General features: G+C 38.7%; 1 protein-coding gene across 1 annotated transcript; it reads left to right on the top strand.

Moving 5' to 3' along the window:
* The first annotated feature begins 5663 nt into the window (after positions 1 to 5663).
* Positions 5664 to 25267, top strand: LOC120876602 (tripartite motif-containing protein 5-like). The gene is made up of 8 exons (XM_040258576.1): positions 5664 to 5841; positions 10796 to 11276; positions 11864 to 11959; positions 12514 to 12744; positions 21556 to 21578; positions 22959 to 23059; positions 23338 to 23364; positions 23551 to 25267. Exons 2-8 carry the CDS (start codon positions 10857 to 10859, stop codon positions 24180 to 24182), a joined length of 1530 nt encoding a protein of 509 aa, XP_040114510.1. The 5' UTR covers positions 5664 to 5841; positions 10796 to 10856; the 3' UTR covers positions 24183 to 25267.
* Positions 25268 to 26343: the final 1076 nt, after the last annotated feature.

The following is a 26343-nucleotide window of genomic DNA, read 5'->3' as shown; positions in this document are numbered from 1 at the left end:
TATTATCAAAGACATACCTAGCATAGGAGTCATTCACTAAAGCATGAGTACTGAGCAGTGTCTCACTTTTCTCATTATGCCCCTTATTCGTCCAGTCCAGGTGGATCCAGGCTAATTCAAAGGGGGGACGGAGTTGGTGTCCTAGGGAAAAACTTATTTAATTACAGATATATAGAGAGATTAGAAACGGATAGTGTAGTAGGAAATATTAGTGGAGAAAAAGAGGTTGAATAACTTGGTTTACGTGGGATACCAATAAAATTCCAAGACAAGGAATTTGCACCATCTACATTGGGCCACCGGCGCCACTTGAATATCGGAAGGTGCCCCTCTTTGGGCTCCTTCTCACGTGGAACTTAAAAGCCGGGGCAAGTAAGTAGACGTGGTGAGCACCCACGCTCCAGATGGGAATTCGGCCAGAAAAACAGGGAGCAAGAAAGAAATGACACAGGGGAATCAGTCTTTCCAGAAACTGATCTGTTTTCTTTATTTTCAGGTTTGCTTATATACCTTTTTTTACACATAGAGACAAATGGAAATTTTTAAGTCACATGGGGGTCAGCAGTCCTGACCTTTATCAAAATCAGGTGCTTTATATAAATGTATAAAAAATGGTCTTAGGGGTTTTACATCATCTTCTGGCCATGAGGCCTGCTGACATTTTATGATCCTTTCTTTCTGATAACCAAAAAACTTATTTTTTCCAAGGGTGTTTTTTCTTAAACCAGACGCCACCCTCTGAAGGTAGCAGATAAAGTTGCATTCCTATAGGATGTGGGTGTAGTGGGTTACAACTAAGAAAGGAATTTATTTAACCTAAGGTTAACATGATTAATCTTAAAGGTTAATACTTATTTCTCCTATATGCTAGTTATACTCATTATAAGGGCAAGGAATATGGAGATTTAGCAGCAAACAGCAGCCCAACAAATGAAAACCCTTCACCAATGTTCCCCTTAAGATCTATTTAGCCTTAAGGTAGTGATAAAGTTACATTTTTACATAGCAAGGACACAGTGATTTATAACAAATACAGTGATCTATAACAAAAGAGAAAATTCAAAAGTCTAGTATTGCTAACATCAAAAACTGCTATATTTCCTTTTCTATATTCCAAATACATTAATATAGTCCCAGGTGCCTAAGGATATGGAGGCCTGGCGGCAATCATTGATTCAACAATGAGAAAAGCCCTATGCTAATTAAGATTTTCAAAATACTCCAAACTCTCTGTGCTGTTTATGGTTGAGAGGTAGTAAACAATCATGTGCTAGTGGCAGGAGTGTGGATAATCCTGTCATACAAGCTAGTCTGCCAGCAGAGAGGTTTGACCTGAGACACCTTTGTCACGCCCAGGAATTTTTATTGACTGGAGCTGCACGTTTACTCCTTCTCCGAAAGAACCGGTGGGGAACAGCCCCTCATAAAGTCAGAGGTGTAGGTGAGAGCATAAAACAGTAAAATAGGTAGACTCTGATTTGGGGGGTAGATGCTCGGGAACAGGGGGTTTCCTGAGGCTCGATCCTGCCTTTGGGTATGCCCAAGCCTCCTTCCTCATGACCTTTGCTATGGGCGGAGTTCCTCATGCTGGCTCCCGGCAAGAAAACATCATAAATGATATGTACTAAGAGTGGAAGTTTTATGCCCAGAGTATCTTATTTCAAGTCCTGTCTCTTCACATATTGGCAGTGTGACTTAGAATGCATCCCTAATTGCTGTGTTTATTTTCTGAATGTAATCTTGATAGATGTAAAAGCTGTACAATACATAAATTATCAGAAGATAAATTATATTAAGTATAAAGTATCTTAAGTGTCTCAACTTAATAATAAATATTTGATCTATTAAATGCTAGAAAATATAACCTGTGGCAGTGTCTCATTAAGCAGGGCTCTGCTTTCAGGGACACAAAGATTCTTTTTACTGACACCACATTTTTGAGATCCTAGATCACCATTGTGATGCTCTCAAGACTATTTCAACTCTGCCTGTCATAGAAAAGCATGCGGGCCTATGTGTGTGTCTGTCTGTGTTTGTGGGATTATAGTTATAGTTTTATTATAATTTCAGTATTGCTACATACTTGCTCTTATTAAGTAAACTAGATTCTATGAGATCTAGGATATTATTTGTAACCAAAAAAAAGTTATATAGAATTTACCTAATTAGTATTGCATATTAAACAATACAATGTTTGCGATAACTTCTGTAACTTCTAGCACAAAAGGTAATCTAATATAATGTTTACTCAAATTTTCTTGTTCCTTCTCATTATAACTGAAATAAGTTATTTTCAGAATATATATTAGCTTATTTTTAACATTATGATTCTTTCTCTGCTTTAGAAACAGAATGCATTGATAAAACAGAACTATGGATGGAGGTTCATGACATTGTACAGGAGGCAGTGATCAAGACCATCCCCAAGAAAAAGAAATGCAAAAAGACAAAATGGTTGTTTGAGGAGGCCTTACAAATAGCTGAGAAGAGAAGCAAAAGGCAAAGGAGAAAAGGAAAGATATATCCATTTGAATGCAGAGTTCCAAAGAATAGCAAGGAGGGATAAGGAAGCCTTCCTCAGTGATCAATGCAAAGAAATAGAGGAAAATGATAGAATGGGAAAACAAGAGATCTCTTCAAAAAAATTAGAGATACTAAGGGAACACTTCATGCAAATATGGACACATGCAAATAAAGGACAGAAATGGTATGGACCTAACAGAAGCAGAAGATATTAAGAAGAAGTGGCAAGAATACACAGAAGAACTATACAAAAAAGAACTTCATGACCCAGCTAACCATGGTGGTGTGATTGTTCACCTAGAGCCAAACCCTGGAATGCAAAGTCAAGAGGGCATTAGGAAGCATCACTATGAACAAAGCTAGTGAAGGTGATGAAATTCCAGTTGAGCTATTTCAAATCCTAAAAGATGATGCTGTTAAAGTGCTGCACCCAAAAAACCAACAAATTTGGAAAACTCAGCAGTGGCCACAGGATTGGAAAAGATCCGTTTTCATGCCAATCCCAAAAAAAGACAATGCCAAAGAATGTTCAAACTACCACACAATTGCACTCATCTCACACACTAGTAAAGTAATTCTCAAAATTCTCCAAGTCAGGCTTCAGTAGTACATGAATCATGAATTTCCAGGTGTTCAAGTTGGATTTAAAACAGGCAGAAGAACCAGCGATCAAATTGCCAACATCCATTGGATCATTGAAAAAGCAAGAGAGTTCCAGAAAAACATCTATTTCTGCTTTATTGACTATGCCAAAGCCTTTCACTGTGTGGATCATCACAAAGCATGGAAAATTCTTAAAGAGATGGGCATACCAGACTGCTGGACCTGCCTCCTGAGAAAGGTATATGCGGGTCAAGAATCAATAGTTAGAACTGGACATGGAACAGCAGACTGGTTCCAAATCGGGAAATGAGTATATCAAGGCTGTATATTGTCACCCTGTTCATTTAACTTATATTCAAAGTACATCGTGTGAAATGCCAGGCTGGATGAAGCACAAGCTGGAATCAAGATTGCCGGGAAAAATATCAATAACCTCAGATATGCAGATGACACCACCGTTATGGCAGAAAGTGAAGAAGAACTGAAAAGCCTCTTGATGAAAGTGAAACAGGAGAGTGAAAAAACTGGCTTAAAACTCAACATTCAGAAAATTAAAATCATGGCATCTGGTCCCATCACCTCATGGCAGATAGATGAGGAAACAGTGGAAACAGTGGCTGACTTTATTTTAGGGGGCTCCAAAATCACTGCAGATGGTGACTGCAGCCATGAAATTAAAAGACACTTACTCCTTGGAAGGAAAGTTATGACCAACCTAGACAGCATATTCAAAAGCAGAGACATTACTTTGTCAACAAAGGTCTGTCTAGTCAAGGCTATGGTTTTTCCGGTAGTCATGTATGGATGTGAGAGTTGGACTATAAAAAAAGCTGAGCACAGAAAAATTGATGCTTTTGAACTGTGGTGTTGGAGAAAATTCTTGAGAGTCCCTTGGACTGCAAAGAGATCAACCCAGTCAATCCTAGTGGAAATCAGTCTTGAATATTCATTGGAAGGACCGATGTTGAAGCTGAAACTCCAATATTTTGGCCACCTGATGTGAAGAGCTGACTCCTTTGAAAAGACCCTAATGCTGGGAAAGATGAAGGAAAGAGGAGAAGGGGGTGACAGAGGATAAGATGGTTGGATGGCATCACTGACTCGATGGACATGAGCTTGAGTAAGTTTTTGGAATTTTGATGGACCTTGAACTGGCGTGCTGCAGTCCATGGAGTCTCAAAGAGCTGGACAGAACTGAGCAACTGACTGAACTGAACTGAATGTTCAAAATTTTTAAACAGTTCATACAACTCCATATCATACACACACACACACACACAAACCCAAAAAATAACACTCTTTGGCTCATGTCTTTTGAAATTGCTGTTGATCTGTATCATTATCATTATTACAGTTTGTCTCTGCGAAGAAAAAACACAGAATTTTTTCTTCACTGTATTAGTCAGGGTACTTCAGAGAAGTAAAATATCTATCTATATATCTATCTATTCTCATCATAAATATTTATTTGAAAGTGCTTAATTATAAGGAATTGGCTCACATAATTATAGACTTTGAGAAATCCCAGTCCTGCCATCTGCAGACTGGAAATCTATGTAACTCAGTCCAAGTGTGAAGCTTGGGGCCACAGTACAGTCTAGTGTGAAGACCATGGAAAAGCTGCATCTTAGCTCAAGCATGCAGGCAGGAACAGGAAGAGCAAATTCTTCCTTCTTCCACATGTTTGTTCTTTTCAGGTCCCTCAACAAATTGAATGATAATATTCACCCACCCTGGAGAAGGTAGCCTACTGAGTCCACAGATCTAATTCTGTTCTCATCTGGAAATGACACCCACACAGACACACCCAGAAACAATGTCTGGCACAAATGACCAGTCAGTGTCAACACACAAAATTAGCCATCAAACTAATTTTCTTGCTTCATTTTATAAGACTCTAAGGATTATATGATAAACAGCATTATATGCCATTGTCCAACAAATAACCCTCCTACAGTTTCCTCTTTTGCAACCTATTTAGGAAAAGTCTCATTTTAGCCACATGGCATCCAGCTTCTGAATGGCAGTGTCAATGAACTACCCGCTCTGTGATCACCCGTCTGACTGACCACCTGAGTGATTTCAGATTTGTTGAGCCATTTCCTCCAACATGCCCTAATAGGACAGATGTCCACATTCGCTTGCTTCAGCTGGTGGACACAGGCCAGAGGAGAGCATGCTAGTGTTGCTGCCTCAGGGGAGCCCTCAGTGTGGGTCCTCACTGGGGAAAAGAGGGCACTTTACTCCCTCCTCCTGACAGCTCCTTAATATGGAACAATACATGGTGAGTGCCTGAAATTGCATTGCTTACGAAGCCTGATTTTCCAAAGGATTTATTATTTTGAAGAGACTTGAGAACAGCTTCTAGGAGAAAAGCTGAGAAAAGAATAAAATGTACTCACTGACCCACCAGCCTCAGGAATAAAAGCCTTGTTTCCTCATAGTGTCCTACGTAGACGCCTCTTACTGGTCTATAGTTTCTCTCCTCCTTTCTCGCCCGCCCGTACTCCACCCTCTAGAATTTAGCTTTCATTTTCACTTGTCATCTATTAGAGATTTTAGTGGAGGTCAGGCGCTGGTGTGATGAGTGAATCCTGAACACATCTGCCCATTGCCTGTCTTCACAACTTCTCCATTAGGATGTGAGAATTGCTGAGTGGTTTGTGGAGGGAAGAGTTTGAAAGACACACAGAAGAAAAAACAAAATCTGCTTGGGTGAGTTTCATTTGTTGTCTGTTCTAAAAGAGGAAATGGCCCAGCCTGCAGGCTTCCTGGTTAGAGTGCTGACTAAAGATCAGTCTGTGGGAGGTAGAGTCTTACAATAAGGGAGGTTGGAAGCTTCTGACCAATCTTATTTCTTCAACGTTGACTTTGGAAATTATCATCTCTACTAAATATTACTTGTCGCTCTCTCAGCTATAGTCAGTGTTAGAATCTTGTCTTCTGAGCTCACACAGTTCACCACTGTCAGACCAAAAACTACAGAATTTTAGAATTGATTTGTTAGTTTACTGTTTCAGGTTTTATTTTGCTAGTATCACAAGGAGTTTATGGTGTAGAATAATAGATGACTGCTTGGGAAATAAAACAAAGCAAAATTTCATTTTCCAAGTAACATATAACATCCGTAATCTGTGGCTTTATCCTACTTAAAGAAACAGTTTTACTGGAATCACAAAAGAAGAAAGTTCTATATATAAATTTACTTCTAGGAATTTTGCATAATTATTTTCTTTTTATGTCCTTTTTGCTTATCTATAGCTGTCTCCTCTGAGGTATTTTAACTCTGTGCTCAGATGTGAGAAAAACAACATGTAAGATTCAATCACCTAACACCATGGCAGCCAAGTGGCCTACAGTTTTATCAGGCAAATGCCATCACGTTCCTACATCTATCTCTCTGACTGCATTGGAGCCCTGGGCCACTGCTTAGGGAGATGTCTAGGGGTGGGTTCAGCCTTCATGCATAGAGACTAGTTCCTTCCCTTTCAGTTGTGCCGCATCAACTTTGACGTATTAGCTCTTTGGAGCCCTGAAGGGAATATAAATTCTGCAGCCTCATGGCTGAATGCTTGCTCTGTATCTCCCGTCTCTATATGCTTTTGGTGCATCTCAAAATTGGTTGGATTGAAGAGAAATTGCTTGATACTCCGTTACCATTTGGAACACAGCTTGAGTTGATATCATGAACTTGAATTGATATAATGTCCACCTCTGATCTTGTTCTTCATCAGAGTCTGGTTGGGTCATAATCTTTGCAGCCATGGGCAAACTGCATATGGCTTCTGAGCTATTTGGGTATCTGTACCTTTAACTGGATAGCGTTTCTGCTTCCCTTTCAGCCTCATTCTTTATTAGGTTCCCTTCATGTAGGATGAACATGGCACAAAAGGAATTTCAATAGGTCTCAATTTATCTCTATTCAGCTTTCATGAGTTCTACATCCCTTGGGCAGAGCAAAGGGAAATTTATTAGCTGTTTCATACCAGAGATCTCTCTTTTACCAGCAAACTTTGGCAACCATCGAGATATGGACTATCATCTGAGATGCTCCCTTTCCTCATCTGTTGTTTCACAGCCCCATCTGCTTGAAGCCTCTACAGACCATCTGAGACTAGACTATGGCCAGAGAGCCATAGTGATTCCAGGTTGAAGAGCAAGCCTCTCTGTGCTGTCACTTTGTGCTGCCCGCTCTGACTGACCACTAGCAGTGGTTTCAAATCTGGATCACAAATTCCACTTACACAATCTCATAACACATAAGCTACTGAAAGGTTGCTGCTCTGAGCTGAGACCGATGCAGGATTCTTGGTCTCTGGAGGAGAGGAATTCAATCCAGGGCCAGTGATGTGGCTTGATCACTCAGAGCTTTTTGTATAAAAAAGTTTTATTAAAGTATGAAAGAGGGAAAGCTTCTAACATAGACATCAGAAGGGGACAGAAAGAGTGCCCCCTTGATAGTCTTAGAAGGAGTTATATACCTATTAGCAGGTTGCTAATTAGGGAAAGGAAATTCCTCAAAACTGAGAGAGTTTCACCAGGCCTCTCACCCACAACATGCATTGTGAGATAGCATTGGCACAAAGTGAGTCATCCTTGGCCGTAAAACAAATGACATGAATCTTGAAGAAAGGCAGATTTCCAACAAATGCATAGTTCATTCAGTCAGTTCAGTTCAGTTGCTCAGTCATGTCTGACTCTTTGCAACCCCATGGACTGCAGCATGCCAGGCTTCCCTGTCCATCACCAACTCCCAGAGCTTGCTCTAACTCATGTCAATTGAGTTGATGATGCCATCCAACCATCTCTTCCTCTGTTGTCATCTTCTCCTGCCTTCAATCTTTCCCAGCGTCAGGGTCTTTTCCAATGAACACAGGTCATTAACATAGCTTAAGAAAGATATTTACATGAGAAAAATGCATTGGTTAGCTCAAGGATTGAGATAAGGTTAAGTTCAGAGGGAGCCAGGTATCGCCGTGACCACACAGGATTAGAAGAGAAAAGGAAAAAAAAAAAAGAGCCTGCCATTGAACTTTTATTTCCTCCTGCCACTTGAGGCCCTTTGGCCTCCCTATCAAGGCTATTGATACTCTCACCATGGAGTTTACTAAGCTTAGCTGGAGGTATCAGGACAGGAGACACAACGCTGGGCATAAGTGCCTCAGGTGAGCTCTGAGATGATCCTTACAGGAGGCGCATTATCCCCATCATCTCAGCTTTGTAAGGAACCACACTAGACGGATGTGTGTGAACCCACCACAGGTGACATAAGCCTAGTGAGCTGATTACCTTGTAAAAAGGCCACGAGCACCAGTTTTCAGGTACCTAAAAGAGATAGATTTGATGATGTAGTCACAATCTCCTTGTGAAAAATGAGGTATATTCTAACCAACTGTGTTTATTTAAGAACTATATAATGCCTTCCTAGTCCCAAATGCAGTTTATATCAGACTAATTGTATTATCCATAATCCTTTCTTGAAAGGCTGCAGAACTTCTACTCAGCTGTAATCCAATAGGTTTCCCAGAAAACAACACACACACACACACTCACACAGACTTAGGAGAATTGTAGCCAGTATCGTATTATAGGAAGAAAGAGCCCAGACCTGATGTTAACCGTTGTTACTACATATCTAATCTAAAACAGAATCCTGCCTTTTCATCTCTCACTCTCATATGCTGCCCTGCGTTCCCCTCATCACCCTGCTCTCAAACTATCATCATCTCTCTCCTGAGCAGCTGCATCCTACCTGACCTTCCCAATTCCACACTGGGTCCATCCAGCACTTCACAGCCCAAAGTCCCACCTGGTCATGCCCCTACTCTTCTCTGATGGGAAAACATTGATAACTTCTCCTGACTCTTGGAGGTGGGTCTGCAAAGGTCACGAATGCTAGGAAGTATCATAATTAATGTCACTGCAGCCTCTTGGATTATCAAGGGCCTGGCACTTTTCTGTGCTCCTGTCACACTGGCCTTTTGAAACCTATATACGAGGTTGTGTCTTCATTTCCTACACCTAAAATATTTATACTCCCTTTCCTTCCATGTTTCCTTCATCTTCCTTGAGTTCAGCCCTTATGTTTTCAAGTTGGAATTCTTGGATAACCCCCCGCTTTTTTTTTACCCCTATTATTTGATCTCTGATAAACATATATGTCTCTATAGTGGTATCTTTATATATGATCTTTGGTATATATAAGACTGAATTTTTATTTACTACTACTTTCCAGGTGAATATCAAGTTTACAGTGGTCTAAATCATCTTTTTGAACTCATCTTACTGTGTATGGATATTAATCCAGTTGCCAGCACATAATTCTTCATCAACAATAATTAGTTGAATAATATGACCTAATATTTTGAGATTTTTCTTCTCAAGACTGACATTCATTTCATCTATATTTATATGTTTTTATATACCTGACTTCTGTTATTCTATGAGTCTGTTTATACTAACTCCCTCCTCACCATCATACACATACTTCTTTTAGACTCCTATCAATGCTCCTAGGAATATTTCTGGGCCAAAGGGAAATCAATATGTACACACTCAAAACTTTGTAGAACTATCCAGCTGGTTTGGATTTCTTCATTTCCACACAACCCTTCACATTGCTCTGAATAATTGGGCCCATGTAGTAACTTCTGTTTGTCTCAGATTAACTCAGTGGGATAGAAGACAGGCCTCTGAAGGAATGCCATCAATATATTAGGGTCAACCCATTCAGTGTATTAAAGATGCATGATCTTTGTAAGTCACTGGCTCTATTTACTCATCTGATGAAGGATTTGCTCTAATCATATGTATAAACCCATTGTAATATACTATGTCATAATAATATGGGAAATCATTGCAAATGTTGAGCAATTAATGGCAGTGGTTACACATAAATACTTTAGTTAGAGCAGTTGTTTGTGATGAAAGAACATCAGGAAAGAGTTTACCAAAGCATAAGAGAAAGTCATACTGATATCAGGGGAAGCATTTCATATTGAGAGAAGAGTGGATATAAAATCCCAAAGACATTAAGTGATTTCAGCCTTTTGATACTGAAGATACTTCTTGGGCATGGGAAAGAAAAATCAGGTTGAATGGTGTGTCATACAAGTATCTTATTAAAAAAGGCTTCAGGTCATACTTTGTTGCTGCTGCTGCTGCTGCTAAGTCGCTTCAGTTGTGTCTGGCTCTGTGTGACCCCATAGATGGCAGCCCACCAGGCTCCCCCATCCCTGGGATTCTCCAAGCAAGAACACTGGAGTGGGTTGCCATTTCCTTCTCCAATGCATAAAAGTAAAAAGTGAAAGTGAAGTCGCTCAGTCATGTCCAGTTCTTAGCAACCCCATGGACTGCAGCCTACCAGGCTCCTCTGTCCGTGGGATTTTGCACGCAAGAGTACTGGAGTGGGGTGCCATTGCCTTCTCCTATACTTTTGTTAAGTAATATTAAATAATAAGAATCATTAAATTTACTGAGCTGATAGTAAAGCATTAAATTATGAAATGTCCTTTTGACTTGGCAACCAAGATCCTTTCCTTGTTTCTCCATGTTTTCTTTTCTGTCCTTCAATAATTTGATCTTGGCCTGTACTTGATTTATAAGCAGTTAGTACCATGTTTTTCTACCTTTCTTACTCTGTTCCTTTTTATCCTTCCCAATTCTGTAGCAATCTGTGAGCAAGAGAAACCACAGAAGTCAGGACAGGTAGGAGAAAGTGAGCAGGTGCTATGGCTTCAGAAAAATTGGTGAACTTACAGGAGGAGGTGACCTGCCCCATTTGCCTGGAGCTTCTAACAGAGCCCCTGAGCCTTGACTGTGGCCACAGTTTCTGCCAAGCCTGCATCACTGCAAACAGCAAAGAGTCCGTGACTGACGAAGAGGAGGCGAGAAAGTGCCCTGTGTGCAGAATCAATTATGAATCTGGGAAACTGAGGCCTAATTGGCACCTGGCCAACATAGTGCAGAGGGTCAGGGAGGTCAAACTGAGCCTACAGGAGCAAGAGAAACATCTCTGTGCTCACCATGGAGAAAAACTCGTGCTCTTCTGTGAAGAGGATGGGAAGGTCATTTGCTGGCTTTGTGAACGGTCCCAGGAGCACCGTGGTCACTCTACATTTCTCATGGAGGAGGTCGCCCAGGAATACCAGGTAAGAGACCACAATGGAGAGAAAACAGGGCAGAAAATTGTAGTTGATAAGAACTGTCTACTTTACATTGGACTTTAATTACCTAATCACCATGAACCTGGGGCCTGTGATTTTTTTTCTTCCTATGCTCACCTTCTGATGTCTGAAGGACAGAAATGTGCATTTTTACAATTACAAAGTAATAACCCTATACACAGACTCTTAGCCTAGAAGTATACATCCATGTACCTTGTGCCAATACGTAGAGATTGGTGCCCAAGAGAAGCTTCCTTAACTCTTTGAACAGGAGAGGTAACTAGGACACTGGGTGGATTGAAATGTAAGCTATTTCCTTGTTGCAGGATCAGCTTTCTTCTTAAACAACCAGTCTTCTCTAGGTGAGAGGATGATGACTTTAATCTCTTCAGTCTTATAGAACACCTTCCCCACCTCAGGTCTTCTTCCAAGTAATAGAGTCTAATTGCTGTTCTCAGTTTCTGTAAAGCATATTCTCTTTGGAAATCAGGCTCATTTCTCCTCCATTTCTCCTCTTCAGTGATGTTAGGAAAATCTATAGCTTGACTGTGATGTGATTCTTTTCTCAACAGAAGAAACTTCAGACAGCTCTAGAGAGGCTGAAGCAGGAGCAGCAGGAAGCTGAGGAGTTGGAGTCTGACTTCAGAGAAGAGATTGCTGCCTGGAAGGTAGGAGGAGACACTTCCTGAAGGAGTTAGACAGATTTCTGGGCAGGACCTTAAGTTGATCACAAGGAGCTACCTTCCTATTTGTTCCCAGACAGTTAAACCATTTGACTAGTCCTTTTCTTCACTGTTTCCCTGATAAGAGTGGGTGCTGAAAAGTGGACATAAAGCAAATGAACACAGATATTGGGAGGGAGGTATTCTTTTAGAGGGACTCTTTGGTGGGGATGACTAGGGAATTTCATGTTCCATTCTTGACATATTCATTAGCCTTTGACTCTTCTGAAAAAGACATCTGACAATGGCTTGTGGTTCTGTCCTCAGCGTTTGCCTTTTTGGCAAAGGTTGGTTGGTGGGGGTCAAAAGCAATGCAGGGAGGCAGGAGAATTCTGAATAGGATGTGTGAAGGCTGGAATACTTTTGGCTCTTGGTTGTCCTTAACAAGGCAGACTTGGAGGCATTATTTTGAAATTTGATAGAAAAAAAAAAAGGCAAAGTCAGCTTCTCCAAAAATTGTTTTCTTCCTCTCTCTCTCTCTCTCTCTCTCATTACTGAAGAGTCAAACACAACATGAGATACAAAATGTCCAGGCAGAGTTTGAAAAACTGAGAGCAATCCTGGACAGTGAGGAGACAAAGGAACTACAAAAGCTGAAAGTTGAGGAGACAGCCATTCTGTGTACCATAGCAAACTCTGAGAATGAGCTGGTCAAGCAGAGCCAGTTGGTGAGAAATCTCATCTCAGAAATAGAGCATCGTTTGCAAGGGTCAACAATGCAGATGCTGCAGGTAAGAGTTGGGAAGAAGCCCGAGCATCTGAGACACAAGAAAAATGAAGCAAAGTTTCCATTGCTTTCAAGTTGCTGTGCTCCTTCTGGTGCTGTCACTCCCCACGCATCCTTCACTCCTTGAAACCGTAAATTTGTTCTCTAAGTCTGTGAGTCTGCTTCTGTTGTGTAAATAAGTTCATCTGTATCTTTTTGAAAAGATTCTGCATGTAAATGATAGCCTATAATATACACTATATTATATATCTGACTTCACTCAGTATGACCATCTCTACTTCCATCCATGTTGCTGCAAATAGCCTTGTTTCATTCTTTTCAGTGGCTAATATTGCATTGTACATATGTATCACATCTTTATTCATTCCTTGGTTAATGGACATTTAAGTTGTTTCCATGTCTTGACTATTGTAAATAGCACTGCAGTGAATGTTGGGGTATGTATCCTTTCAGATAATGTTTTTCTCCAGGCATATCTCTAGGAGTGGCCTTGCAGGATCATGCTGCTGTGTGACCCCAGAGACCGCAGCCCACCAGGCTCCCCTGTCCCTGGGATTCTCCAGGCAAGAATACTGGAGTGGGTTGCCATTTTCTTCTCCAATGCATGAAAGTGAATAATGAAAGTGAAGTCACTCAGTCATGTCCGACTCGTAGCGACCCCATGGACTGCAGCCTACCAGGCTCCTCCATCTATGGGATTTTCCAGGCAAGAGTACTGGAGTGGGTTGCCTTGGATCATATGGTAGCTCTATTTTCAGTTTCTTAAGGAACTTTTATTGGCTTCACCTATTTACATTCCCATCAACTGTGCAAAAGGGTTCCCTTCTCTCCACTCAGTCTCCAACATTTATTGTTTGTGGGGTTTTAGATACTGGCCATTCTAACTGGTGTGAGGTGATTTGCGTTTCTCTAATAATTTTGATTTGCATTTCTCTAATAATTAGTGATGTTTTTGAATACCTCTTGGCTATCTGTATGTCTTCTTTGGAGAAATGTCTATTTAGGTCTTCTGCCTGGTTTTTGATTTGGTTATTTGTCTTGATGATATTAAGCCACATGGAGACAAATCCCTTATAATTCACATCATTTGCAAATATTTTCTTCCAATCTCTAGCTTGTCTTTTCATTTTATTTAAAACTATTAAATTTGATTAGGTCTCATTTGTTTATTTCTGTTTTTACTTCCAGTACTCTGGGAGATAGATCCAAAAAACATATTGCTGTGATTTTTGCCAGAGAGTGTTCCGCCGACGTTTTCCTCTAAGTGTTTTATAGTGTTTCGTCTCATATGTACATCCTTAGTACATTTTGAGTTTATTTTTGTGTGTGGTGTTAAGAAGTGTTTTAATTTCATTTTTACATGTAGTTGGCCAGTTTTCCCAGTTTGGTGGTTTCCCTTCCTCTGCAATTTTTTGGAACAGCTTCAGAAGAATTGTTGATAACTTTTCCCCATGATAGAATTCACATGTGAGCACATCTGGTCCTGGACTTCTGTGCATTGGATTTTTTCAGTCACAGCTTCAATTTCAATACTTGTGACTGGTCTGCTCATCTTTTTTATTTCTTTCTGGTTAAGTCTTGGGAGATACCTTTCTGAGAATTCATCCACTTCTTTGAGGTGGTCCATTCTATTGGCATACAGTTCCTGTAGTAATCTCTTACGAGTCCTTGTATTTCTATGGTATCAGTTGTACCTTCTTGGTAGCTCAGATGGTAAGGCGTCTGCCTACAATGTGGGAGACCCAGGTTCAATCCCTGGGTTGGGAAGATCCTCTGGAGAAGGAAATGACATCTCACTTCAGTACTCTTGCCTGGAAAATCCCATGGACAGAGGAGCGTGGTAGACTACACTCCGTGGGGTCCCAAAGAGTCGGACACAACTGAGAGACTTCACTTTCACTTTCAGTTGTAACTTCTCCTTTTTTAATTTCTAATTGTATTGATTTGAATCCTTTCCCTTTTTTTCTTGATGTGTCTGGCTAAAGGTTTATCAATTTTGTTTATCTTTTCAAAGAAACAGCTTTTAGTTTTACTGACCTTTGCTATTGTTTTCTTTGCCTCTACTTCATTTATTTCTGCTCTGACCTTTACGATTTCTTTCCTTTTACTAACTTGAAGTTTTGTTTGTTCTTCTTTCTCTAGTTCCGTTAAGCATCAGGTTATGTTGTACATTTGAGAATTTTCTTGTTTCTTGATGTATGATTGAATTGCTATAAACTTCTTTCTTAGAACTTCTTTTGCTGAATCCTGTAGGTTTTGGATCATTATTATGCTTTTATTTTCATTAGTCTCTGGGTACTTTTTAATTTCCTCTTTGATTTCTTCAGTGGTCCCATAGGTTGTTTAGTAGCATATTGCTTAATCTCCACAGACTTTTGTTTTTTGTGTTTTTTTTTCCTTATAATTTATTTTTTTAATATAAATTTATTTACTTTAATTGGAGGCTAATTACTTTACAATATTGTATTGTTTTTGCCTCCTTATAGTTTATTTCTAATCTCATAGCATTGTGGTTGGAAAAGATGCTTGATATGATTTCAATTTTCTTGAATTTACTGAGGCTCACTTTGTGGCACAGTATGTGATCAATCCTGAAGAATGTTTCATGTGCACTTGAGAAGAATGTGTATTTTGCTGCTTTGGATGGAATGCTCTATTAAGTCCATCTGGCCTAATGTGTGATTTAAAACCTGTGTTTCCTTGTTGATTTTCTGCCTGAATGATCTGTCCGTTGATGAAAGAGGGGTGTTAAAGTTCCCTGCTGTTACTGTTAACCGTCAGTCTCTCCTTTTTGGCTATTAGTATTTGCCTTATATATTGAGGTGTTCCTATGTTGGGTCAATATATTTTAAAAACTGTAATATCAACTTCTTGGATTGATCCCTTGATCATTATGTAGTGTCTTCCTATATCTCTTATAACAATATTTATTTTAACTTCTATTTTGTCTAACATGAGTATTACTACTACACCTTTTTTTTTTTTTTTAATTTCCACTTCCATGGAATACCTTTTCCCACAAACTGAGAGGTTCCAGATGTAGTAGCTGGGTTTAGAAAAGGAGAGGAACCAGAAATCAAATTTCCACCATTTTTTGGATTATAGAGAAAATGATGGAATTCCAGAAAAGCATTTACTTCTGCTTCATTGACTGTGCTAAAGCCTTTGGCTCTGTGGGTCACAACAAACTTTGAAAAAATCTTTAATTATATGGAAGACCAGACCACTTACCTACCTCCTGAGAAACCTGTATGCAAGTCAAGAAGCAATAGTTAGGACCAGGCATGGAAAAACAGACTGGTTCAAAAATGGGAACGGAGTACATCAAGGCTGTATATTATCACCCTGCTTATTCAACTTACATGCAGAGTACACCATGCAAAATGCTGGTCTGTATCACTCACAAGCTAAAATCAAGATTGCAGAGAGAAATATCAACAATCTCAGATTTGCAGATGATACCACTCTAAAGCAGAAAGTGAAGGGGAACTAAAGATCCTCTTGATGAAGGTGAAAGAGGAGAGTGAAAAAGTTGGCTTGAAACTCAACATTCAAAAAACTAAGATCATCACATCCACCTCATCATCACTTCATGGCAAATAAAAGCAGAAAAAATGGAAGCAATAACAGATTGCATTTTCATGGGCTCCAAAATCATTGTGGACAGTGACTGCAGTCATGAAATTAAAAGATACTTATTCCTTGGAAAGAAAGCTATGACAAACTTAGGCAGTGTATTAAAAAACAGAGACATCACTTTGCCAACAAAGGTCCATAAGGTCAAAGCTATGGTTTTTGCAGTAGTCATGTACAAATGCGAGAGTTGGACCATAAAGAAGACTGAGTGCTGAGGAATTGATGCTTTTGAATTGTGGTGTTGGAGAAGACTCTTGAGAGTCCCTCAGACTGCAAGGAGATCAAACCAGTCAGTCATATAGGAAATCAACCCTGAATATTCATTGGAAAGACTGATGCTGAAGCTCCAATATTTTGGCCACCTGATACAAACAGCCAACTCATTGGGAAAGACCCGGATGCTGGGAAAGATTGATGGCAAAGTGAGAAGGGGAGTGGCAGAGGATGAGATGGTTAGGTAACATCATTGACTTGGTGAACATGAATTTGAGCAAACTCTGGGAAATTGTGGAGGACAAAGGAGCTTGGTGTGCTGTAGTCCGTGGGGTCCCAAAGAGTCAGACATCATTTAGCAACTGAATATCAACAACAATCTTTTTCCATCCCCTCGCTTTCAATCTGTATGTGTCCCTAGATTTAAAGTGAGTTTCTTGTAGCCAGCATACATATGGGTCTTTTTTTGTATCCATTCAGCCAGGTTATGCCTTTTGTTTGGAGAGTTTAATCCATTTACATTTAAGGTAATTATTGATATGCAAGTTCCCATGGCCATTTTCTTAATTGGTTTTGTTTTTGTAGGTCTTTTTTCTTCCCTTTCTCTCTTATTCTCTTCTCCTGTGGCTTGATGAACACTTTAGTGTTGTGTTTGGCTTGCTTTTTCTTTTTTGTGTACATATCTATTATAGTTTTGGCGTTTGCTGTTCTAGAGACATTTTCATACAGCAGTATATATACTTACAAGACTTTTCAGATTGCTGGTCTCTTTCCTGCCTAGACAAGTTCCTTTAGCATTTGTTGCAAAGCTGGTCTGGTGATGCTAAATTCCCTTAGCTTCTGCTTTTCTGTGAAGCTCTTTATATCTCTGGCAAATCTGAATGAGATCCTTGCTGGGTAGAGTGTTTTTGGTTGTAAATATATTATGCTACTTCCTACTAGCCTGCAGAGTTTCTGTGGAAAAGTCAGTTGATAACATTATGGGAATCGCCTCATATGCTATTTGTCATTTTTCTATTGTTGCTTTCAATATTTTTTCTTGCTTTTAATTTTTGTCACTTTGATTACTATGTGCCTTGGCATGTTCCTCTTTGTGTTTATCCTGCCTGGGACTCTCTTTGCTTCCTGGACTTGGGTGGCAGTTTCCTTTCCCATGATAGGGAACTTTTCAGCAATTATCTCTTCAAATATTTTCTCAAATCCTTTCTTTCTCTCTTCTCTATCTGGGACCCTTAAAATGCGAACCTTTGTGCATTTAATGTCACCCCAATAGTCATTTTTTGTTGTTGCTGTTTTTCTTTCTTCTGCTCTACAGCAGTGATTTCCACCACCCTGTCTTCCAGGTTGCTTATTCAATCTTCTGCCTCAGTTATTCTGCTGTTGATTCCTTTTAGTATAGCTTTCATTTCAGATATTGTATTATTCACCCTTGTTTGTTTTTTAGTTCTTCTAGGTCTTTGTTGAACATTTCTTGCACCTTCATCCTTGCCTCCATTCCTTTTCCAAGATCCTGGATCATCTTTGCTATCATTATTCCAAATTCTTTTTCTGGAGGTTGCCTATCTCCATGTTACATAGCTCTTTCTCTGGGGATTTATCTTGTTCCTTCATCTGGGACATATTCTTCTGTTGTTTTATTTTTTGTTTTTCTATCTCTGTTGTTTCCATTCTATAGGCTGATGGATTGTAGTCTTGCTTTTGCTGTCTGTCTTCTGGTGGATAAAGTTATCTAAGTGCTTTGTGCAAGCTTTCTTATGGGAGAGACTGGTGGTGTGTGGAACTCCGTCTTATCCCTCTTGCGATCAGGGCTAGGGATAATGGTGGCCCCCAGGAGAGCTCACTCCAATGAGTGCCAGTGTCTTTGCCACAGTGAAAAGCCATCCTGCGCTTCTGCAGGAGGCCTAGCAAGTAGACCTCACCCAATCTCTTATGGGGTCAGTGCTTTTCTCCCTTTAGTCCTGGTGCATACAAGACCTTGTGCGTACACTCCAAGAGTGGAATTTCTGTTTCCCTCAGTCCTGTGGAATTTCTGTGATGAGACTCCTTTGGCTTTCAAAGTCAGATTCTCTGGTGACTCCTCCGTTGCTGGACCCCAAGGCTGGGAAGCCTGACTTGGGCTCAGAATTTTCTCTCCTGTAGGCTAACTTCTGTAGTTTTTTTTTTTTTCCAGTTTGTAGTTTGCTCACCTGATGTGTGTCAGATTTGATTTCATTGCAATAGCACACCTCCTCCCATCTCGCTGTGTTTTCTCTTTTGTCTTTGAATGTAGAGTATCTTTTCTGGTAGGTTCCAGCATTTTTTTATCAATGGCTGTTCAGTAGTTGTGATTTGGATGGTCTCTCAAGAATGGGGTGAGTACACATCCTTCTTCTCCACCATCTTGAGACCAATCTCCTAGAAATAGTTTCTTGGGCCCATATATTGTTTTCTTTATTTGTATGTGTGTATATATTTGTGTACATGTGTACAGGGGGAGCTGCTGATTCAATTTACTATTCCTTTCTTGAAGTGAAATTTTAGACCACTGATTTGAGACAAGCTCTTTTGATATAGTGTTTAATGGCAAAGTGCATTTAATTAATTAATTGTATTTCATACATTTTGATTGTTTAATTTTTGTTTTCATTCAGTTTGACTTATTCTCAAATTTCCTTTTCAGTTTTTTTTTTTTTTTTAATTTTGATTCTGTGTTAAACCTAGGGTATTTTAAAGTGTGTTGTAAATGAGAAAATGCTTGGTGATTTCTGAGTTTCACTTCTCCTGAGGATTTCAAATTTAATCTTGTCAAAATCAAAGAACACACATCTTTAGTATTTTAAACTTTCACGTTTATTGTTACTTTTTATGGCCTAAAAAATTGTATATCTAGAAAATTTTTTACTATGAATTTTAAAAGATTATATGTTTCTCACTTATAGGGTAAAATGGGCTACAGACATCAGTTAGGTCTAGTTGGTTGGTAGCATTGTTCATGTCTTCTGTAAATTTGAATGTTTCCATATAAGTTGTTCTCTCATTAATGAGAGTGAGTTATTAACATCTGCAACTGTTATTATTGAATTGTGTGTTTTTCCTTTTGGTTTTGCTTTGAGTATTTTGAAGCTCTGCTGTTAGGCACATACACATTTATAATTGTTGTATTTTTTTGATGAACTGAATCTTTTATAATTATAAAATCACCCTCATGTCTTTTCATAATATATCTTAAAGTATATTTTGTTTAATATTAGCATAAATATTTGACCTTTTTTTTTTACTACTGCTTGCATGGTATATATTTTTCTATCTTTTTACATTTACCCTTTTTGTGCCTTGACTATGTCTCATGCAAATAGCAATAGGTGAATTTTGCTTTTTATACAGGTTGACAATCTCTGATTTCAATTGCTGCATTAATACATGAAATTTAAAGCAATTACTAAAATGCTTATATTTAAATTTGCTCTTTTGCCATTTGCTTTCTATTACTATATGGATATTGTAAGTTTCATTCTTTTCATTCTCTTTAGCTAGTTTGTTTTGTCTTAAACATATATTTCTAGTATAAAATTTTAGGTCTGACTGTATTTTTTAAGTTTTTTTCCTAATGGTTGGTATAATATATACAATATGTTTCCTGCCTGATATGATCTACTTCAGACTGATACTAACCTAAACTGTTTCTTTACCTTCCAGCAACAACACAAAAATATTTTCTCTTTAATGTGGGTAACTGCATTCAAGCATTGTTATAACTGGGAGAAGAAACTCTCTTTTCTTCTAGAGTTTATATCAGGAGGTTTGTGTTTCCTTCATAAACTGGGAAAAGGAGTCATTAGGGGTTGAATAAATAGAATTAAAGAAAGACACAGGCCAGATTCTGAGAATAATGTTTGAGCTTCAGAATTAAACTATGATTAAAGTTGCAACTGCCACCCTAATTCCTTATTCTTTCTCTACTTATTGTAGTTTTATTTGATTTCTTTGTCATATACACAAAAGAGCACTAATACAAAGAGTGGTTTTTTTTTTTTGGAAACTCAGCTATTCTAGTTTTTGGTGACATGGAAATAAATCTTTAGTAAAAGAGATCAAATAAAGTGGCAGATTCCTGTTCAAACAAATAAAACAGTAAAAGTGATGATTAAGATGATTAGATGGCTAAAAACTGTTAAGGACCTGGACTGAAGAGACTCAGCAGAGACTAAATTGCAGATAAATACATGAGTCCTTGGACAGTAAATGTATATTGGTAGCATTATGAAAATGGGGTACAAGAGAGAAGACAATTTGGTTGGTGAATAATAAGTTACATATTAGACATCCTACATTACTGGTTTCTGTAGCTTATTTACTACTGAATAAATTAATATAAGAGACAAAGTTGAGTGAAAAAGAAAGAGTTGGAAATCAACTGCACATATACAGATGCTGACTTTAGGGAATAGAAGAGATCACGAAAAGACAGATTAGAAAATGAGAAAAGAGTAAAGTTTTTCAGGTTTTTCCTGAAAAGCTTATATTGATATATATGTCTGCTTGTACTCTCAACAAAAGCCATCTACATAGCTTGAGGAATATTAAGATTATGATTTCATTTCTGATTCTCCAAAGCTTGGTTTAATGCTTGCTGTACAATAGTGTCACTTCACAGTCCAGTTGAATAAATGAAAGAACAATGAATTATTCAGATCACCTCATGGGGATCCAGAATTACAGATCTCGTTTTTGCCATAAATATGTCTCATCTCCAGATACTAGAAGCCTCATACTTCCACAAGGGTTGGAGCTCTTTTACATTTTTGGAAACCTGACAACCTCACATGAATCTCCTGGAATTATGGGGCCTCACTTTTGTCTTTACTTTTTGGCTCTCATATTGAGATCATCTCTATTCCCCAAACCAGGGGTTGATGGGGATGTGAATAAGCTTTGTAAGTGGGGGAACCTATTACTTCTTGACTCATGTTTTCTCTTTTCTCACTAGGATGTAAATGACATCTTGAAAAGGTATGTGTGACAGACCAGAGATGGTCCATTTATGCTGTGAAAATAAAATAAAAACCTTAGACATAGCTGGTGACCAGTTAGAATAAAACAATGTTCAGGGCTGAAAAAATGGGGTATAGATTTACCTTAAATTTTTATTCACAAATCATGGCTAGATTGTTCTATAAATACTGAGAGTGAAAAAGATTCTACAGTAGGGAATTTTGCTTGTGGAAAGTTGCAGAGTTAGGGTGAATAGTAATATTAGGTTAAGGAATTGCACTGTCAGACTCCACAAATATTTCATTCACACTATGTCACTATGCAACTCAGGTTCCCATATTTAGTTATGCTTCTCATGGGAAGTTTGAGTCTTCTTTATCTGCCAAGTACCCAGAACTGGAAACAACTTCTTTATATTTGAATTTCTTCCCTGGGTATGTTAGAACAGGTCCTTGTATATCTTTCTGTTTAGATTTCCAAAAGCACATGTGGGCCTTAAGCTAGACTTGAAAGTCAGCATCTTTGTGTCTGAATTTGCACTCCTACATGATAGCCTCAGGCTGTTTACAAACACATGAAAATCAGGTCACTATTAGTTTAGTATTCATAATGGCTTTTTCTTCAAGGTTATTTGTCTCTGGAGAACCTGAAATCTCAGCATACTCTCCTTATCAAGGAACAGCCTTTGAAGATTTGGGGATTCTAGACAGTATTCTCATTCTTGATTTGTCTAGAACACTCAGGAGCCAGATCCTGTTACCTCAAATTTCTGACATTTTCTTGGAAATACATATCTACGTAGTGACTTTTCCACAAACTGATTTTTTTGAGATACCAAGTATTTACCGTGTTAAGTTCATTATTTCATATAATTTCCTATGTGTGTGCATGCTAAGTCACTTCAGTCATGTCCAAATCTTTGAAACCCCATGGGCTGTAGCCCACCAGGCTCCTCTGTCCATGGGATTCTCCAGGCAAGAATACTGGAGTGGGTTGCCATGCCCTCCTCCAGGGGATCTTCCCGACCCAGGGATCAAACCCAGGTCTCTTATGTCTCCTGCATTGGCAGGTGGGTTCTTTTCCACTGTTCCCACCTGGGTATCCCATAATTTCATATGATTTCTAGGAAATAGAGAGGGAGAGGTCAATGACTTCATTATAGAAGAAAGAGACTGTCTTTCTGAGAGGTCAAGACCATCCCAAGTCACACAGAGGGTAACTGGCAAGATGGACATGAGCAGCATTTCTTCTGTCTCCAAGTTCAGGCATCCACTCTCTACCTCCCCAAGGTCTGCAGGGAAGACTTTTCAAGTGCATCAATGGGGTGAAAATTTTGAGTCTGTGGTTTTAGAGGGCTAGATAGTGAGAGATGTGGACATCAATTTTTGTCATCCCTAGGAGTAAGACTTTGACCCTGAAGAAGCCAAAACCAGTTCCCAAGGAACAGAGAAGTGTGTTTCGAGCTCCTGATCTGAGAGACATACTGCGAGTGTTTAGTGGTGAGGAGTTCTACCCAAGTGGGTGTCTTTGGGTTTTTTGTGATGGAGGGAAAATGGAGAGGAGGCTCCAGTTTCTTGGTGTGGATAGAGACAACAAAACCCAGATACTATGTGCTTATGATGTGGTCATTTTATGGTGAGTGACAAGAGATGTGGTTTTATCCTATCTTTCACCAGTTCGCTACCTCACCATAGCCCTTCCTCTAATTTGAAAGAAAACAGATTACAGGACTGAATCTTTTCCTTATATTTAATATTGTGGATTTTTAACATTTCAGGGCTGAGATATATGCAACGCTATTGGGGTAAGGACATTTTCATCAAACCACCCTTTTCACTGTCTAGTAAACCTCATGTTTTAAGATCCATTTTCCCTCCCAAGATGTACAAATGTATTGTCTTTCCACTAAAGTTATTCTCAATATAGTTTTCAAAATGTCTGAAATAAAACTACATCATGGCCCTCACATAACCCTCTCATTTTTCAACAGTTGACGTGACCCTGAGTCATACAACAGGTAATCGTAACATTGCCATTTCTGCTGATCGAAGACAAGTGACATATGTGCACAAAGACCAAAGACATAATCGATGTTGGAAAGAAGTTTATGACGATTATGGTGTCCTGGGATCCCCAGTTATCACATCAGGGAGACATTACTGGGAGGTAGACGTGTCAGAAAAACGTGCCTGGATCCTGGGGGTATACGGTGAAAAACAAGCTGAATATAATACAAAGTTACCACTTACAGCTGATGGAAATCATCAAAATGTTTACTCGAGATACCAACCTAAAAATGGCTACTGGGTCATAGGGTTAAGTTATGATTGTGTATATAATGCTTTTGATGAGTCTTCCTCCTCAGATCCCATGATCTTAACTCTCTCCCTGAGTGTTCATCCTCGTCGTATTGGAATTTTCCTAGACTATATTGCTGGCATTCTCTTATTTCTCAATATCACAAACCACGGGTTTCTCATCTATAAATTCTCTTCATGTTCCTTTTCTCAAAAAACATTTCCGTATTTCAATCCTATGACCTGTAAAGTCCCCATGAATCTGTGCTCGCCAAGCACTCAAACCTCACATCCACCTCTCTGTAGTGCCCCTTACTATGTGTGAGTTTAACACATCTGAGCTTATCTGCACCATTCTTACCGTTTTTCCTTACTGCCTGCCCTTTCTTCCATTCGAATGTCCTTCATTCATCAACAGGGTTTACAGTTTGCATTGTGTCATATTTTCCACAATTTCCTATTTGCATTAGGAGAAAATCTGAATTTACCATTTTTCCTCCACCAAGGGAAAATGACTGATGCCCCATAAAGAAAGACTAGTATCAAGGCAGCACTTCGGACAAATTTTCACACTCATTTCCTCTGCCACTGACTGAGATGAGGAAGAAAAGCTTCTCAATAACTGTTGCATATTACTGAGGACCTATTGTAGGAGTCATTCATAAACAGATGCATCTTAAGCAGTGTCACTGTTTAACTATCATGTTTCTTATTCATCAAGAAATTAACTAGACAATATCATAGCTCACATGTACTAAGAGTGTAAGTTTTGTGTCCAGAGTGTCTGAGTTCAACTCCTTTCTCTTCATATTATTAGCAGCATAACTTAGAATAACATCCCTAAAAGCTGTCTTTATTTTCCTAAAGTAATCTTGATTTAAAAAGCTGCACCATACATAAGATCATTGTCAGAAGATAAATGCTATCACATAGAGAGCATCTAAGTGTCTCAACTTAATAATAAATACTTTATCTATTAATTAATGAAAAATATAACTTTTATCTCAGTGTCTCATTCAACAGATTTGTGTCTTTAGGGACACAAGGGTTCTTTCTACTAATATCCAAATTTTCATATCCTACGTACCTCTTTATTGCTGTTAAGACTACTCTAGCTTTTCTGTCATAGAAAAGCATGTACATATGTGTGTGTGATCACAGTTAAAATTTTATTATGATTTTGGTGTTGCTACATTCAGGCTTTTATAAAGCAAACTAAATTATATGGAATCCAGCTCCTCACTTACAAAAGATTATACAGAATTTACTTAATTACTATTGTGAAAATGAAATCATAAAATCTTTGTAATCAGTTCTGTAACTCCTAGGACAAAAGTGGCAGTAAAATGTGTCATATATTCATTCTGATTCCCTCTCACTGTAACTGAAATAAATCATTTTCAGAATACATGCTGCTTTATTTTCAACCTTATTACCCTTCCAGTTTTAAGAAATACAATAAATTAATTAAAGAATGACATTTTCTTTAAATTTTGCCTAATGGTAAAATGTTTATGTGTAGCTGCTTTATTTTATTTTTTTTTAAAGTTCTGCACTAATCCTTTTTCCTTGAAATTGGATTTTAATTTGGGCTCTGTTTCCCCAGCTTTGCTTCCCCGGTGGCTCAGCTGATAAAGAATCAGCCAGCAATGTGGGAGACCTGGATTTGATCCCTGGGTTGGGAAGATCCCCTGAAGAAGGGAAAGGCTACCCACTCCAGTATTCTGGCCTAGAGAATTCCATGGACTATATAGTCCATGGGGTCACAGAGTTGAACACAACTGAGCAACTTTCCCTTTCCCCAGCTTTACAAAGCTATCGTTTATCATGATACATTAGGACTCATAAGTGTAATTGTAGAATTTCTTAACAATGGCATAGGTAGGTGTTTTGTGTGCCCTGGTCAACTTTAGTTTTATAGTGAGACATAAGTTGTCAGGAATGAAGAAAAAAGTGTTATCTTCCTTTAGTGAGATAAGAGGGGAATTATTTCTGCAGGGGATGTTCATTCAGGGTTTGGTGGGATCCGCAAGTCTTTTCGAATTTTTAATCCCAATTCAGCCTCCAATGGAGTTAAAGTTTAAAAATAAATGCCAAAGTGGATCAAGTGTACCTGCTCTCATTTCTGCTAGTTCCCCCAAATTCCCAGCTTCTTTAACTTTGGACAGTCTTTGAATTCACAAGGGATTCTAATGAGATTTTTTTTTTTTTCAGTTTCTGCCTCTCTGGTGTGTATGCACACATCCACATCTTAACACTCATCCTTGGAAACAGGGGAAAACTGGTCTTTTAAATTTATCCTTTGCCTTCCTTTCACCCCATTGCTGCAATGACTGATGCTCTGATACACTAGGAAAAATCTATACTCTTGAATTATTGACAAATGACTCTCCAGGGTCATTGATAACTTTTTACTTACTGGAAGCCCAATCTTCCAGTTCAAGATGAAGCAACTAGTTAAAAGAGAATGAAGACCTGAATTTTTG

Source organism: Oryx dammah, unplaced genomic scaffold, assembly GCF_014754425.2.
Source record: "Oryx dammah isolate SB20612 unplaced genomic scaffold, SCBI_Odam_1.1 HiC_scaffold_17, whole genome shotgun sequence".
NCBI lineage: Eukaryota > Metazoa > Chordata > Mammalia > Artiodactyla > Bovidae > Oryx > Oryx dammah.
The sequence above is the reverse complement of the archived record's forward strand: the minus strand, read 5'-3'. Positions and strand labels throughout refer to the sequence as shown.